This window comes from Palaemon carinicauda, chromosome 43, assembly GCF_036898095.1.
Source record: "Palaemon carinicauda isolate YSFRI2023 chromosome 43, ASM3689809v2, whole genome shotgun sequence".
Lineage (NCBI taxonomy): Eukaryota > Metazoa > Arthropoda > Malacostraca > Decapoda > Palaemonidae > Palaemon > Palaemon carinicauda.
This window is the reverse complement of record NC_090767.1, coordinates 38,591,277-38,607,232: the sequence shown is the minus strand read 5'-3', so window position 1 is coordinate 38,607,232 and position 15,956 is coordinate 38,591,277. Positions and strand designations below refer to the sequence as shown.

Genomic DNA, 15,956 nt, shown 5'->3' with positions numbered 1-15,956 from the left:
TAATCATGCATTAAGTACTAGGACCAAACGACTAGGCTACATGGCCTAGCGTAGGCCAGAATGGCGAATACTTCGCCAAATAATACTAAGCACGAAAGGAAATCCTATGTAAAGCTAAATAGCTAAATTTTATTAAGCAAAACAACCAGGAATGTCACTCTGACTAACTAATTTATACCTAGCGAGTGACAGTGTCCAGGACACCTCTGGTAGGCTACGGCTCTTGTATCAAAGATTAATCCTATTAATCACTCAAAATTTTACCAAGAGCCTACATTTATACATAACAGACACTATACTCAACTTATCCGAGGTCAACGAAGACGAAGAAGCCATGAAAAGTTGAATAAATCCAAGATTTGCGAGAAAAACAGGAAAAAACACCGAGTTGTTAAGCTACGCAAAAAGGAAAACAGATGGCGCCAGGATTGGCGCCAGGCACGCATACGAATCGGGGGATAGGGATGCCTTGGGAGCGGCTCCCCTTTTTCTTTCCCGAATTCGTATCTCGTCAATCTCCCTCCTACGAGACGAATCTCTATTCAGGTCGTAGATTGCCATGTGATGTGTCTAGAATACGTCCTCTGATATGTCGCGATATCCCTTTCACGAGGGATACTCGCTCCAGGAGTTAGAATTCTGGTACCTTAAGGTAAATTCTCTGGGAATATCGCCGTAGTTGTAATATACCCTAGGAAGCTACCCTATAGGAACTTCCATCAGGACGACATGGCTTGAGCCCAAAAAACTATATACTCTAGTTTCAAAATTACATTTCTTAAAGAATTAGCTTTTGTTTTTTTATTATTAGTTATTATTTTTAAGAAGTTAAATATATATATATATATATATATATATATATATATATATATATATATATATATATATATATATATATATCTTTTTATATATATATATATATATATATATATATATATATATATATATATATATATATATATATATATATATATATATATCTTTTTATATATATATATATATATATATATATATATATATATATATATATATGTATATATATATATCTATATATATATATATATATATATATATATATATATATATATATATATATATATATATATATATATATATATATATATAATACAGGGAGAGAGAGAGAGAGAGAGAGAGAGAGAGAGAGAGAGAGAGAGAGAGAGAGAGAGAGAGAGAGAGAGAGTTGATATGTATAGCAATTTCCATCTCATTATTATCTCCTGTTATCTCTGATTCTTCTGTTTGTTATCATTTGATCAGAATCTTCAATCATGTGTGTTTGCATCTCAGTATTTCCTGTTCCCTTCAATTATCTCCTCATTGCCTTTAACTCTCATCATATTCATCTTCTGCCTTTCCTTTATTATTATTATTACTTATTTCAATAATGAATAGAATAATCTTCGCCTATGTTTTATTATCATCAGCTTTTGTGTTTATTCAAAGCATTTATCCAATGTCTTTTTCTCAATGGTGTTGTCTTCTTTGCCTGTCAGGTCACCTTACCTTCTGTAAAAATCGCTGGGAAGAAGAAGAAGAAGAAGAAAAAGAAGAAGAAGAAGAAGAAGAAGAAGGAGAAGAAGAAGACGTTCATCAGAGTTAATTCTTCAACTACAGATGCTTTTTATCTCACTCTAAATTTAAATCACCAAATTAAAATTCATTATCACAATTTATCCCTAAATGGTCAAAATAGTGTTACAATACCAATAAGGGATTCATGGTAATCTACCTTTCTATAATGATTAGATTATAAAATTCACTTTCAGATTATAAAAGTCATTTCTGTAAAGGATTCTGATATGTGACATTGAAAAAAAGGTGACATAAATTGTGTTGTCCAGGGAACATGGTAAGGAGAAGATTTGCCTTCTGCCACCAAGATATAAAAAAACTATTTCAAATCTACTTTTATAACTTGTACGGCTGCTCGCTATGGGCAAACTATAAGCGTGAATCGATGAGACGTATCACAGTCCTTCACAATGATATCCTAAGACGCCTCACTAATACCCCGAGGTACCATTCAGCTTCAGTGATGTTTGTTAAAAATAGATTGGATAAACTAAAAACCGTCATTCGACACTCTATAGTAAGTCTCACCTCCCGCCTACGTTCTAGTGAAAATCCCCTAATTCAAAATGTGCTTGCAAGTGCTGCTAGAATAAAATCCAAAGTGTGGGAAACCTGGAGTAGGGAAGCGTCAGTGCAATGAATTGTATTTACTAATCTCTGTTGTTGTGGCTATGCAAAATCTTCATCACTAAATAACATTGGAATAATATCCAGTAATGGTATGATAACGTGTTTTATTATATTATATCTTTGCTGTCTGGAAGTCCTGCTGTTATCATCATTATTATTAAGCAATAATGCTACTATGATTTTATTACCCAGACCTTAGAACTCTGGGATCAACCTGCTAATTGATGTTTGTTCTGTATCACCGATAATATTGCATGTCTTATCTTTCTTACTGATGTCATAAATGTAAGATCACTGTACCTTTATTGTAATTCTGTATATGGCTTTTGCTGATATTATATATATATATATATATATATATATATATATATATATATATATATATATATATATATATATATATATATATATATATATATATATATATATATATATATATATATATATATATATATATATATGCGCGTGTGTGTGGGGGGGAGTGTGTTTGTGTTTGTTTAAATCATGTCTCAGACATCTACTTGACAATAACAAATGTTAGGGAAAGTTCAACGTCTTTTCATAAAAACCTATTTTTAGGAAACATTTATTATTATGTTTACTGTTATATTTATTCTCCTGTTTGTTCCATTCACTTATATCTATTCTCAAAACTTTGCTTTTGATAAATCATTTCAATGCAACTTTTTTTTTTTTTGGAATTGACAAAATAGTGCATGACTTATATCATGTCATATTCTTAGCAAAATCCTGCAAGACTTGAATGTACTAAGATTCACTTTAAAAATTGTCTAACATCTATTCATGATAATCAAGTCTTGCTGATAATATTAGAGGCGATGGTAGGTAATAAGTAACAGTGGAAATCATCATAAATAAATCTCTGAATGAAAACAAATGTTGTTTTCATCACCTTTAACATTTTATTTTTCAATATTAGACTACATTGATAATGTCTTCTGAAATGTCCCTAATCTTCCCTCAAAGCTCTGGACGGAATCTGTAAGCATAAGCTCTTCAGCAAGAAGTCTCTCTCTCTCTCTCTCTCTCTCTCTCTCTCTCTCTCTCTCTCTCTCTCTCTCTCTCTCTCTCTCTGGAGGGGAATGAAGACAACAATCCTACCTAAGTCCTTCAAAGGACTCATATCATGCAACAAAAAAGAAATAAGAAAAAGGGATCTTAAAACTTTTCAGACCGGTGAGTTCTTTGTGAAATCTCTTGTTCTATATTTGATTAGTTTGAACATTAAATTAACTTATCAGAAAGTATATCTTTTTCTTTGGATATACATGTTAAAATGGATCAGTTTTGCTGCTAAAGAACCATATTATCATAGTTAGTCAATTTAGTTTTGCAATTAAGGATTAACGTAAAGGATTGTCACACAAATCTTTTTATTCCAGAGATTTGATCTTTTGTAAAATGCTTGAACTTTGTAATGGGCTCATATATTGATGTTGTTTCTTATTGCAGATCAGATGAACTGATAGGACAGAAGACTGACCGACTGACTGACTGACTGACTGATGCACAGTGATATAGTTCCTAGTGATCTGTTGGACATAAGAGAAGCTGACATGTTAGGCCAGCGTCCATCAGACCCATGAAGTCAAATTCTTATCAGAAAGTGAAGAAACACAGAACTGAAGCTGACATAGGAGAAGAGAATAATAAGATGAGGTAGGATTTTCAGGGTAAGAATTTTGAGTTACTGTTCTTAATGAATTGTATGAAATGGGTATGATAAGGAGTTACTTCTTTTAATCAATTGAATGAAAATGTTAGATTTGTAGTTACTGCTCTGAATAAAAAGAATAAAAAGTGTAATATTTTAAGTTGCTTTTTTAATATATTGAATGAGAAGAATAACGTAATAATCATTTTTATTATTCATGTTGAATATAAATTTCCTAAAATAATGATATAATTAGACTCATTTTGAATTGTTTTCAGTTGTTGCACAGATCAATATAAATTTAGACTGTAAAAGGCAAGGATTTCTACTCTATCAGCGTTAAACCAGCAGAGGTAAAATAGGTCAGGCATGTCTCCCTTGTTCTTATGTACACAGACAGACAGAAGGAATGGGAGGAAAACAGGAGTAATTATTAGCAAACGTCAGCAATATTTTAAACTTGTATGCTTCTTTACTGTCTTCAATGAGTTAATCCTCACAAATAGAAGTAAACATTGTTTCTGGTGTTTCGGGCAATCTACAATTGTCTTTAAATAACAATTGTAAAAAGTACCTCCTTGTAATGGTTTTAAGGAATTGCATTCATATCAATGATTTATCATTGATCATTAGGCAAGGGGTATTTGATAATAATTCTGCTTTATTTTATGTTTGCAGGGAAATGATTAAGAGACGAGCTTCTCTTCGGAAATTCCTCTCTCTCCTATGTTGATGCTTGCACCAGCACTTTGGTGAGATGTCATCTGAACTTATTGAGTCCTTCCTTGCAAAGACCTGAGAAACACCTTACCTAGAGTGTCAGAGTCCAGGATCGAAAAGGGAAGCTCCAAACCAGGGCTGTTGGAACGAGGTCCCTGGCATACTCTTTCTATAGCAGCTCAACTCACCTCAGGTTTTTATTTTGGAGGTTGGGCACACTGAATCCACTTAAGAGAGAGTAGAGAGTTTCTCTAGATGAATTTGCAGACAATGTCTGCATTCAGGAACCAGAATGTGACATCAGAGAGCAGCACCAAGACAGTTCTTCAAAGCTTATCTCGGAGTGATGGCGGAAATTACCAGACTTACTCATTCCTTACCTTAGACCTTCTCTAGAGTCATCTTCTTCCTCTTATTCGTATCTACAACTCCTTTATTTTACTAATTTTTTCATTGAGAAATTTGGTCAATGCAAAATTATATTTATCTGAAGTATATAATTTTCTCTGAACTTCCATGTTAAGTGTTTTTTGTGCAACTTCTATCTTGCATTTAATATTATAAAATAATGAATAGATCTGCTATGCCACTACACATTCATATTTATATAATTGATCCATTTTGTTTTGCGATAAAAGATCAGAATGAAGATATAAAGATCAGAATGAAGATATATCACAACAAGATTTCTATTGTAGACATTCTATCTTTTGTATAGCACTTAAACTTTGTAATGCGCTTGTATGTTGATGCTATTTCCTTTTTTCAGATCACGTGAACTGGTAGAACTGAACATTAACTGACTGACTGACTGACTGACTGACTAATTGACTGACTGACTGACTGACTGACTGGTGCACATGGATATTGTTCATCGTCATCTGTTGGACTCAAGAGAAACTGACTGATATGTTAGACCAGCGTCAGTCAGACCCTTGGAGTCAACTTCTGATGAGAGGAGAAGTAACAAAGAACTGAGGTGGGCATTTCAGGAGAAAGAAAAAAAGATGAGGTAAGATTTTAATTTTAAGCAAAAGACTTTAGAGTTACTACTGGAAATGAATCGAAGGTAAGAAATAAAATTTCAGTTTATTGTTCCTAAGGAATTAAATTGAAAGAGTAAAATTACCTTCCGTTCGGTAACTCTTGCCAAAGTTTTCCATATTGTCATTTTTATTGATATCATCAGTATTAAGATTACTATTATTTATGATAAATAAATATTCCTTTGATAATTTACTATATTTGACCTGTATTAGAACCTTTTTATATTCCAGTAATTTCTTATATTGAGCTTAGGGTTTTCAAACATTCAACTCTTGTCTTTAGAAACTAACTGTAAAAGAATCACTTCTAAATAGTTTCATTATATGGATTCTACTTAACTAATTTGTCTTCAGTCATTAAGCAAGATGTATTGAACCTATTTTTTTCACAAAAGATTAATTCTCTGTTTATTGCATGTTTTCCAGAAAATTATTTGTTTAGTTTCTTTTGGTAGATTCCACAATTTCTTCAAATGGCACTTGCATAAGAGGTCTTTCTTATATGACTTCTTTTCTCGTTTTCTGTATAGGAGTCTGAGCAGTCAGCATCCACCTAATACTTGGGCAGGAGTGGAGAGTTTTTTTAAGGGCTTTTTGAGACATTTTTCCTATAGGCTGCAAAACTGCAAGAGCCTGTGTAGGGCCGGATGGGCCAGGCTATGTACCTAAACAACAGACAGACATTATCTGCATTCTGGAAATAGAGTCTGACCTCAGGGAAAAACAGGTCATCTCTCAAAGTGTTAATTCCTTCACTTCTCATCTTGGATTGATATCGGTGAGTACCAAACACAGCCATTACTTAACTTTGTCCTTCTCTAGAGTCATCTTCCACTTCTTTGCACTGAGCCTCCTCTCTTCAACTTCTATATTTTCCTCAAGATTTGGAATGAAGGAGCCATTCGATTCCGGATTGTCCTTTGGAATGAAGGAGACATTTTATTCTGAACTGTCCTTTGGAATGAAGGAGCCATTTGATTCCGGATTGTCCTTTGGAATGAAGGAGCCTTTTGATTCTGGATTGTCTTATGGAATGAAGGACCCATTTGATTCTGGATGGTCCTTTGGAATGAAGGAGCCATTTGACTCCGGATGGTCCTTTGGAATGAAGGAGCCATTTGATTCCGGATTGTCCTTTGGAATGAAGGAGCCATTTTATTCCGGACTGTCCTTTGGAATGAAGGAGCCTTTTGATTCCGGATTGTCCTTTGGAATGAAGGAGCCATTTGATTCCGGATGGTCCTTTGGAATGAAGGAGCCATACGATTCCGGATTGTCCTTTGGAATAAAGGAGCCATTTGATTCTGGATGGTCCTTTGGAATGAAGGAGCCATTTGACTCCGGATGGTCCTTTGGAATAAGGAGCCTTTTGATTCCGGATTGTCTTTTGGAATGAAGAAGCCATTTGACTCCGGATGGTCCTTTGGAATGAAGGAGCATTTTGATTCCTGATTGTCTTTTGGAATGAAGGAGCCATTTGATTCCGGATGGTCCTTTGGAATGAAGGAGCCATTTGATTCCGGATTGTCCTTTGGAATGAAGGAGCCATTTTATTCCGGACTGTCCTTTGGAATGAAGGAGCCTTTTGATTCCGGATTGTCCTTTGGAATGAAGGAGCCATTTGATTCCGGATGGTCCTTTGGAATGAAGGAGCCATACGATTCCGGATTGTCCTTTGGAATAAAGGAGCCATTTGATTCTGGATGGTCCTTTGGAATGAAGGAGCCATTTGACTCCGGATGGTCCTTTGGAATAAGGAGCCTTTTGATTCCGGATTGTCTTTTGGAATGAAGAAGCCATTTGACTCCGGATGGTCCTTTGGAATGAAGGAGCCTTTTGATTCCGGATTGTCTTTTGGAATGAAGGAGCCATTTGATTCCTGATGGTCCTTTGGAATGAAGGAGCCATTTGATTCCGGATGGTCCTTTGGAATGAAGGAGCCATTTGACTCCAGATGGTCCTTTGGAATGAAGGAGCCTTTTGATTCCGGATTGTCTTTTGGAATGAAGGAGCCATTTGATTCCGGATGGTCCTTTGGAATGAAGGAGCCATTTGATTCCGGATTGTCCTTTGGAATGAAGGAGTCATTTGATTCCGGATTGTCCTTTGGAATGAAGGAGCCATTTGATTCCGGACTCTCCTTTGGAATGAAGGAGCCATTTTATTCCGGACTGTCCTTTGGAATGAAGGAGTCATTTGATTCCGGATTGTCCTTTGGAATGAAGGAGCCATTTGATTCCGGATTGTCCTTTGGAATGAAGGAGCCATTTTATTCCGGACTGTCCTTTGGAATGAAGGAGTCATTTGATTCCGGATTGTCCTTTGGAATGAAGGAGCCATTTGATTCCGGACTGTCCTTTGGAATGAAGGAGTCATTTGATTCCGGATTGTCCTTTGGAATGAAGGAGCCATTTGATTCTGGATGGTCCTTTGGAATGAAGGAGCCATTTTATTCCGGACTGTCCTTTGGAATGAAGGAGTCATTTGATTCCAGATTGTCCTTTGGAATGAAGGAGCCATTTTATTCCGGACTGTCCTTTGGAATGAAGGAGCCATTTGATTCCGGATTGTCCTTTGGAATGAAGGAGCCTTTTGATTCCGGATTGTCTTTTGGAATGAAGGAGCCATTTAATTCTGGATGATCCTTTGGAATGAAGGAGCCATTTGACTCCGGATGGTCCTTTGGAATGAAGGAGCCTTTTGATTCCGGATTGTCTTTTGGATTGAAGGAGCCATTTGATTCCTGATGGTCCTTTGGAATGAAGGAGCCATTTGATTCCGGATTGTCCTTTGGAATGAAGGAGCCATACGATTCCGGATTGTCCTTTGGAATGAAGGAGCCATTTGATTCCTGATGGTCCTTTGGAATGAAGGAGCCATTTGATTCCGGATGGTCCTTTGGAATGAAGGAGCCATACGATTCCGGATTGTCCTTTGGAATGAAGGAGCCATTTGATTCCGGATGGTCCTTTAGAATGAAGGAGCCATTTGACTCCGGATGGTCTTTTGGTATGAAGGAGCCTTTTGATTCCGGATTGTCCTTTAGAATGAAGGAGCCATTTGATTCTGGATGGTCCTTTGGAATGAAGGAGTCATTTGATTCCGGATTGTCCTTTGGATTGAAGGAGCCATTTGATTCCGGATTGTCCTTTGGAATGAAGGAGCCATTTGATTCCGGATTGTCCTTTGGAATGAAGGAGCCATTTTATTCCGGACTGTCCTTTGGAATGAAGGAGTCATTTGATTCCGGATTGTCCTTTGGAATGAAGGACCCATTTGATTCCGGACTGTCCTTTTGAATGAAGGAAACATTTGATTCCGGATTGTCCTTTGGAATGAAGGAGCCATTTGATTCCGGATGGTCCTTTGGAATGAAGGAGCCATTTGATTCCGGATTGTCCTTTGGAATGAAGGAGCCATTTTATTCCGGACTGTCCTTTGGAATGAACGAGTCATTTGATTCCAGATTGTCCTTTGGAATGAAGGAGCCATTTTATTCCGGACTGTCCTTTGGAATGAAGGAGCCATTTGATTCCGGATTGTCCTTTGGAATGAAGGAGCCTTTTGATTCCGGATTGTCTTTTGGAATGAAGGAGCCATTTAATTCTGGATGGTCCTTTGGAATGAAGGAGCCATTTGACTCCGGATGGTCCTTTGGAATGAAGGAGCCATTTGATTCCGGATTGTCTTTTGGATTGAAGGAGCCATTTGATTCCGGATGGTCCTTTGGAATGAAGGAGCCATTTGATTCCGGATTGTCCTTTGGAATGAAGGAGCCATACGATTCCGGATTGTCCTTTGGAATGAAGGAGCCATTTGATTCCTGATGGTCCTTTGGAATGAAGGAGCCATTTGATTCCGGATGGCCCTTTGGAATGAAGGAGCCATACGATTCCGGATTGTCCTTTGGAATGAAGGAGCCATTTGATTCCGGATGGTCCTTTAGAATGAAGGAGCCATTTGACTCCGGATGGTCTTTTGGAATGAAGGAGCCTTTTGATTCCGGATTGTCTTTTGGAATGAAGGAGCCATTTGATTCCTGATGGTCCTTTGGAATGAAGGAGCCTTTTGATTCCGGATTGTCCTTTGGAATGAAGGAGCCATTTGATTCCGGATTGTCTTTTGGAATGAAGGAGCCATTTGATTCCTGATGGTCCTTTGGAATGAAGGAGTCATTTGATTCCAGATTGTCTTTTGGAATGAAGGAGCCATTTGATTCCTGATGGTCCTTTGGAATGAAGGAGCCATTTGATTCCGGATTGTCTTTTGGAATGAAGGAGCCATTTGACTCCGGATGGTCCTTTGCAATGAAGGAGCCTTTTGATTCCGGATTGTCCTTTGGAATGAAGGAGCCATTTGATTCCGGATGGTCCTTTGGAATGAACGAGCCATTTGAATCTGGATGGTCCTTTGGAATGAAGGAGCCTTTTGATTCCGGATTGTCTTTTGGAATGAAGGAGCCATTTGACTCCGGATGGTCCTTTGGAATGAAGGAGCCTTTTGATTCCGGATTGTCTTTTGGAATGAAGGAGCCATTTGACTCCTGATGGTCCTTTGGAATGAAGGAGCCATTTGATTCCGGATGGTCCTTTGGAATGATGGAGCCATTTGACTCCGGATGGTCCTTTGGAATGAAGGAGCCTTTTGATTCCGGATTGTCCTTTGGAATGAAGGAGCCATTTGATTCTGGATGGTCCTTTGGAATGAAGGAGTCATTTGATTCCGGATTGTCCTTTGGAATGAAGGAGCCATTTGATTCCGGATTGTCCTTTGGAATGAAGGAGCCATTTTATTCCGGACTGTCCTTTGGAATGGAGGAGTCATTTGATTCCGGATTGTCCTTTGGAATGAAGGAGCCATTTTATTCCGGATTGTCCTTTGGAATGAAGGAGTCATTTGATTCCGGATTGTCCTTTGGAATGAAGGAGCCATTTGATTCCGGATTGTCCTTTGGAATGAAGGAGCCATTTTATTCCGGACTGTCCTTTGGAATGAAGGAGTCATTTGATTCCGGATTGTCCTTTGAAATGAAGGAGCCATTTTATTCCGGATTGTCCTTTGGAATGAAGGAGTCATTTGATTCCGGATTGTCCTTTGGAATGAAGGAGCCATTTGATTCCGGATTGTCCTTTGGAATGAAGGAGCCATACGATTCCGGATTGTCCTTTGGAATGAAGGAGTCATTTGATTCCGGATTGTCCTTTGGAATGAAGGAGCCATTTAATTCGGATTGTCCTTTTAAATGTAAATTTATTAAGATTATTGAAATAAATAGGAGATATATCCTTTTGAACATTGTTCTAGCATAAATTTAATGTGAAAACTAAAAGATATGATCAGTTTTGATGATCCGTTCTTTCAATTGCTCTTATATATACTTCATGAGAAGTTTTTAATATAAGTGTCATTTAATTGCAGATTCACATAATCAAAGAAGAATAGTCTAGTCTCCTTGAGATGTAAAACATGGACATCTTTTTCCCATCATATCATCTGGAATCTACTAGGGTGATTAGAGCCTCTTGATTGATCAGAACTGAAAAGAACTCACCCGATCTCCTGTTTGATCACAGTCTTAATGTGAGAACTATTAGATCTTAGCATTTGATCAGCAAATAAGGGGAGCATCCTAAGCAATGGATTAAGGGTAGAGGTAATAGATTTGAAGGATTACCCAGCTAGCAAAGTGATATTCATTTAATTACAATGAATCATAATGAATACAAAATACTCCTTATTTCATTCATAGCACATACACCATCTCCATAATAAATGAGGTAATGTGTAAAGATATAAAGCTGATTTTCTTATTTGCTCATTTTCATGTATACAGAATTTAATACTTTCAACATGAACTTGAAACAATATCTTTAGTAAGAAACTGTTTTGCTGTGGCTGACATTACAACTGTAAATTAATCTTTCATCTAACTCATATATTTTGGTTTATCTTCCCAAAGTGGAAGATGAAATTAATGAAGCCCTGAAGACCCCTCAGGAAGATGGTGGACCTAAGTACATGGTGTGACGTGAACTATATTACTTTACTCTTTACAGAATTTTATCACTTAGTACAAGGGATAAGAACATGCAATTTTGTTGAGAATCTGCATATCAGTGTACATTTCACCCCCATCTCCAGTCTGGTTTTCTCTCCACCTGTACGTGCAAAATCTCAACAAAAGGTCTTCAGGACTTCACTTATTATGTATCCCTCCACATGCTTTTATCGGGAATTTCATTTCCACTATGCATATTATTTTCTGCTTGTCCTATATCCAGTCCATTCAGTAGATTGATTGATTGATTTAAAGTTTTCAGGCATCCCCATTCTGTAGAGCTTTGCACTCCTGTTGTCATGGTAAACCTATTTCCTAAATATTTCTTAGAACCCCTATAAATACATTCCTAAATTCCATAAGCTTTGTAATAACTTTTGATTCCTTCTCAAAGAAAAAATCTACCATCTCCACCTAACATCGGATGTTTCTTTCCACAGGAATCTGATCCTAAGTGAGAAAAGTTCACAATAGTCCAATGCCAGATTGATGCAAAGGTTTATAGTGCCCAAGGAAGGTCCTGTAGTACGAGGCTCTCCACCTGCAGACTCCTGTCCTCAGCCTCCCAACTCTGTCTATGCGGCATGACCTTCATTTCCCACTGGGTCGATGGGTTAATTGTGGGAGAGCAAAGAAGCCAGTGCCAACTCTACCTTAATCCAAAGGACTATCGATTTGATTCTTCCTTTGCATTTGGTGAAATTCACAATATTTAAATTCATCAGAGATTTAGAAATTTATTATATTTCTTCACCGGTACCAGAAAAGAAATTTTTCCTTCAAATTTTTTTTTTTTTTTCAGAATATCTTAGTGCTGTATAACCCTTTTGTTATAATATTATATCAAAGGCTTACCAGGAATGATATTTCTTTCCTTTTTGGGGGGTTGATACATACAGTATTCATGGCCCTTAACCCTGGATAGGTACGGTGGGTCGTTCGCGACCCCGAGCGTCAAAAAAAAACAGGTTTTTCTCACGTGACTCACCCCCGTGACTGAATTTGTGGGTGATCGACCTGCAGGAGGTGTCTCCCCTACACGCTCTAGTAGTGTCCAGATGTGCATTGCTGTAGCTGTACTCCTTCCCCGATTTCTGAGACGCGTCGGGGTCGTTCGCGTCCGAGTTTACCCTTCTAAGGTAGTTTGCATAATTATCTAAGTTATTACGTATTATGAAATTGTCGTAGAATGGTGCAACTTGTATAGGTTATCAGTTGTGGAAAGTCTTGGTGGATTGTTTGGCTACCATGTGCATGTTTTTTTTTTTAGTTAAAAGGTCGTTCATCACCACGAGGACCATTTTACCGCGAGTGCCCCTTTCTCATTTTTTTTCATTTTTTTGCCAAGTCATTTTTCCGTAAGATATTGCCAAATAGTGTCGTAAAACTTTTGCTTGTTTAGTGTTTGAAAGTGTGTCTAGATGATCTGGCTACCCATGCATGACTTTGTTTTTGTCAGATAAGACGTAGTTATTGGTATATTGGGTATTTAACTGCGGTTACCAATTTCTGTTTTTTTTCAATATTTGTAAAAATTACTACGTAGTAAGGAATTGCCGTATATTATTCATTTTTTTTTCATGTTTATGTGTTAGAAAGTGTGCCTTGATGGTTGGGCTAACACGTGCATGTCTTTTTTTTTATCTGAGATGTCGTATATTAGAATGTCGGGCATTTTACCGCGAGTGTCCCTTTTTCATTTTTTTTCATTTTTTTGCCAAGTCATTTTTCCGTAAGATATTGCGAAATAGTGTCGTAAAACTTTTGCTTTTTTAATGTTGGAAAGTGTGTCTACATGATCTGGCTACCCATGCGTGATTTTGTTTTTGTCAGATACGACGTAGTTATTGGTATATTGGGTATTTAACTGCGGTTGCCAATTTCTGTTTTTTTCAATATTTGTAAAAATTTACTACGTAGTAGGGAATTGCCGTATATTATTGATTTTTTTTTCATGTTTATGTGTTAGAAAGTGTGCCTTGAGGGTTGGGCTAACACGTGCATGTCTTTTTTTTTATCTGAGATGCCGTATATTAGAATGTTGGGCATTTTTCCGCGAGTGCCCCTTTTTATTTGTTTTGCATTTTTTTGCTTAGTCATGTTACCGTAAGGAATTGGCAAGTAGTGTCGCAAAACTTATATTTTTATAGTGTTGGAAAGTGTTTCTAGATGATCTGGCTACCCATGCCTATTTTTTTTTTAGCCAGATATGGCGTATATATAAGTATGTGTTCGATTTTCCTGTGATTGCCATTTTTTCGTTTTTTCCCATTTCTTTCAAAATTACTACGTACTAAGGAACTATCACAGAGTAATATTTCATTTATATGTTTATTTGTCGGAAAATATGCCTTGATGGTTTGCCTAGCACGTGGCTGAAATTTTTTTTTTTCTGAAATGCCGTATATTAGAATGGCCATTTTTCCACGAGTGCCCCTTTTTATTTGTTTTGCATTTTTTTGCTTAGTCATGTTACCGTAAGGAATTGGCAAGTAGTGTCGCAAAACTTATAATTTTATAGTGTTGGAAAGTGTTTCTAGATGATCTGGCTACCCATGCCTATCTTCTTTTTTTAGCCAGATATGGCGTATATATAGGTATGTGTTCGATTTTCCTGTGATTGCCATTTTTTCGTTTTTTCCCATTTCTTTCAAAATTACTACGTACTAAGGAACTATCACAGAGTAATTATTCATTTAGATGGTTTGCCTAGCACGTGGCTGAATTTTTTTTTTCTGAAATGCCGTATATTAGAATGTTAGCCATTTTTCCGCGAGTGCCCCTTTTTATTTGTTTTGCATTTTTTTGCTTAGTCATGTTACCGTAAGGAATTGGCAAGTAGTGTCGCAAAACTTATATTTTTATAGTGTTGGAAAGTGTTTCTAGATGATCTGACTACCCATGCCTATCTTTTTTTTAGCCAGATATGGCGTATATATAGGTATGTGTTCGATTTTCCGGTGATTGCCATTTTTTCGTTTTTTCCCAATTCTTTCAAAATTACTACGTACTAAGGAACTATCACAGAGTAATGATTCCTCTAGATGTTTATTTGTCGGAAAATTTTGTTTACTTTTTTTTTGATTGAATATCATCAAATTTTTTTAGCTAAAATATTGTTTTACATTTTTTTTTTTTATTTTATTTCCCTTCAAAAAAATTTTTTTGGGTCAGAATTTTAATTTTATAGTCGTAAAATAATCGACAATTATCCAGCAACCCACCATACAATTTTTATGCATATCCAATAATAATTAGATTAGTAAATAACACCTTGAAATTGACATACCCTTCCTACATTTCAAGTGGCAGATTAGGGAGTCTGAGTCAGTGTGGTTGGCGGCCATTTTGTGGACATATCCGAAGCGTAAGCTGCCCTATCTATATATATTCTTGTTCCCTATAGAATTTGTGATATTTTGGTATATTTTTACCTGCATAAATATCATATTATATATTAAATATATGTATTTTTTTACGAAATTTCTAAGTACTCAAAAAATTACCTTTAGATATGGCCCCTGATATAAATGTAATTTACAAAATAATGAAGATTTTTTTACATATTTCTATTTTAAGATAACATATGTTTATTCCCTAAAAAAATTAGCCACTTCCTATTTCATTTGGGTACCCAAAAAAATTCATGAAATTTGGACAAATTTTTTTGGCCAAAAAAAGTTACCCTTTTTTTCTCATTTCAGATCTTCACCTCCATGGGTCTGACTTCATCCAAAATACATCAAGATGTGTCCTAAACATTCAAGAATCAATTCCTAAAAGGATTTGTGTATATATGTATAAACTTTTTTTTTATGAATTTTTACGTCAGGTCTTTTTTTTCTACTTAATTTTTTAAAATATTTATAATAAATAGTTTTTCTGCAGATGAGTAGTATTTATCTTTACAGTTGTTTTAAGCATTCATTGAAGTTTTTTTTTGGCAAAAGAAAAAAGGAGGTTACTGCAAAAACTGATTTTTCAAGAATTTTTTTTGGCGTCGGGGTCGTTCGCGTCCGAGTATACCCTTAAAGGGGTGTCCGAGGACCGTACCTATCCAGGGTTAAAGAATGTATTTTTTCATTATATTCTAAAGTTATTCCTTTTCACAAAATCGCACTTTTACTTAACATATCAGTGCCCATATACTGTATATCCATCTACAACACAATTTACATGTGCTGTTTTTTTCACAGTTTACCCATTCATGACATAATTTGAATATGCTATTTTT

General features: G+C 36.3%; 1 protein-coding gene across 1 annotated transcript in view; it reads right to left on the bottom strand.

The window, feature by feature from the left end:
• Positions 1-9,157: 9,157 nt before the first annotated feature.
• The window catches only part of LOC137633814 (circumsporozoite protein-like), a 58,420-nt gene continuing 51,621 nt past the window's right edge, over positions 9,158-15,956 (bottom strand). Inside the window, exons 2-4 of the mRNA XM_068366059.1 lie at positions 11,216-11,223; positions 9,766-10,350; positions 9,158-9,351 (exon numbers count right to left, since the gene is read on the bottom strand). Of these exons, the coding sequence (XP_068222160.1) occupies positions 9,158-9,351; positions 9,766-10,350; positions 11,216-11,223 (787 nt within the window). The remainder of the gene's footprint in view (positions 9,352-9,765; positions 10,351-11,215; positions 11,224-15,956) is intronic.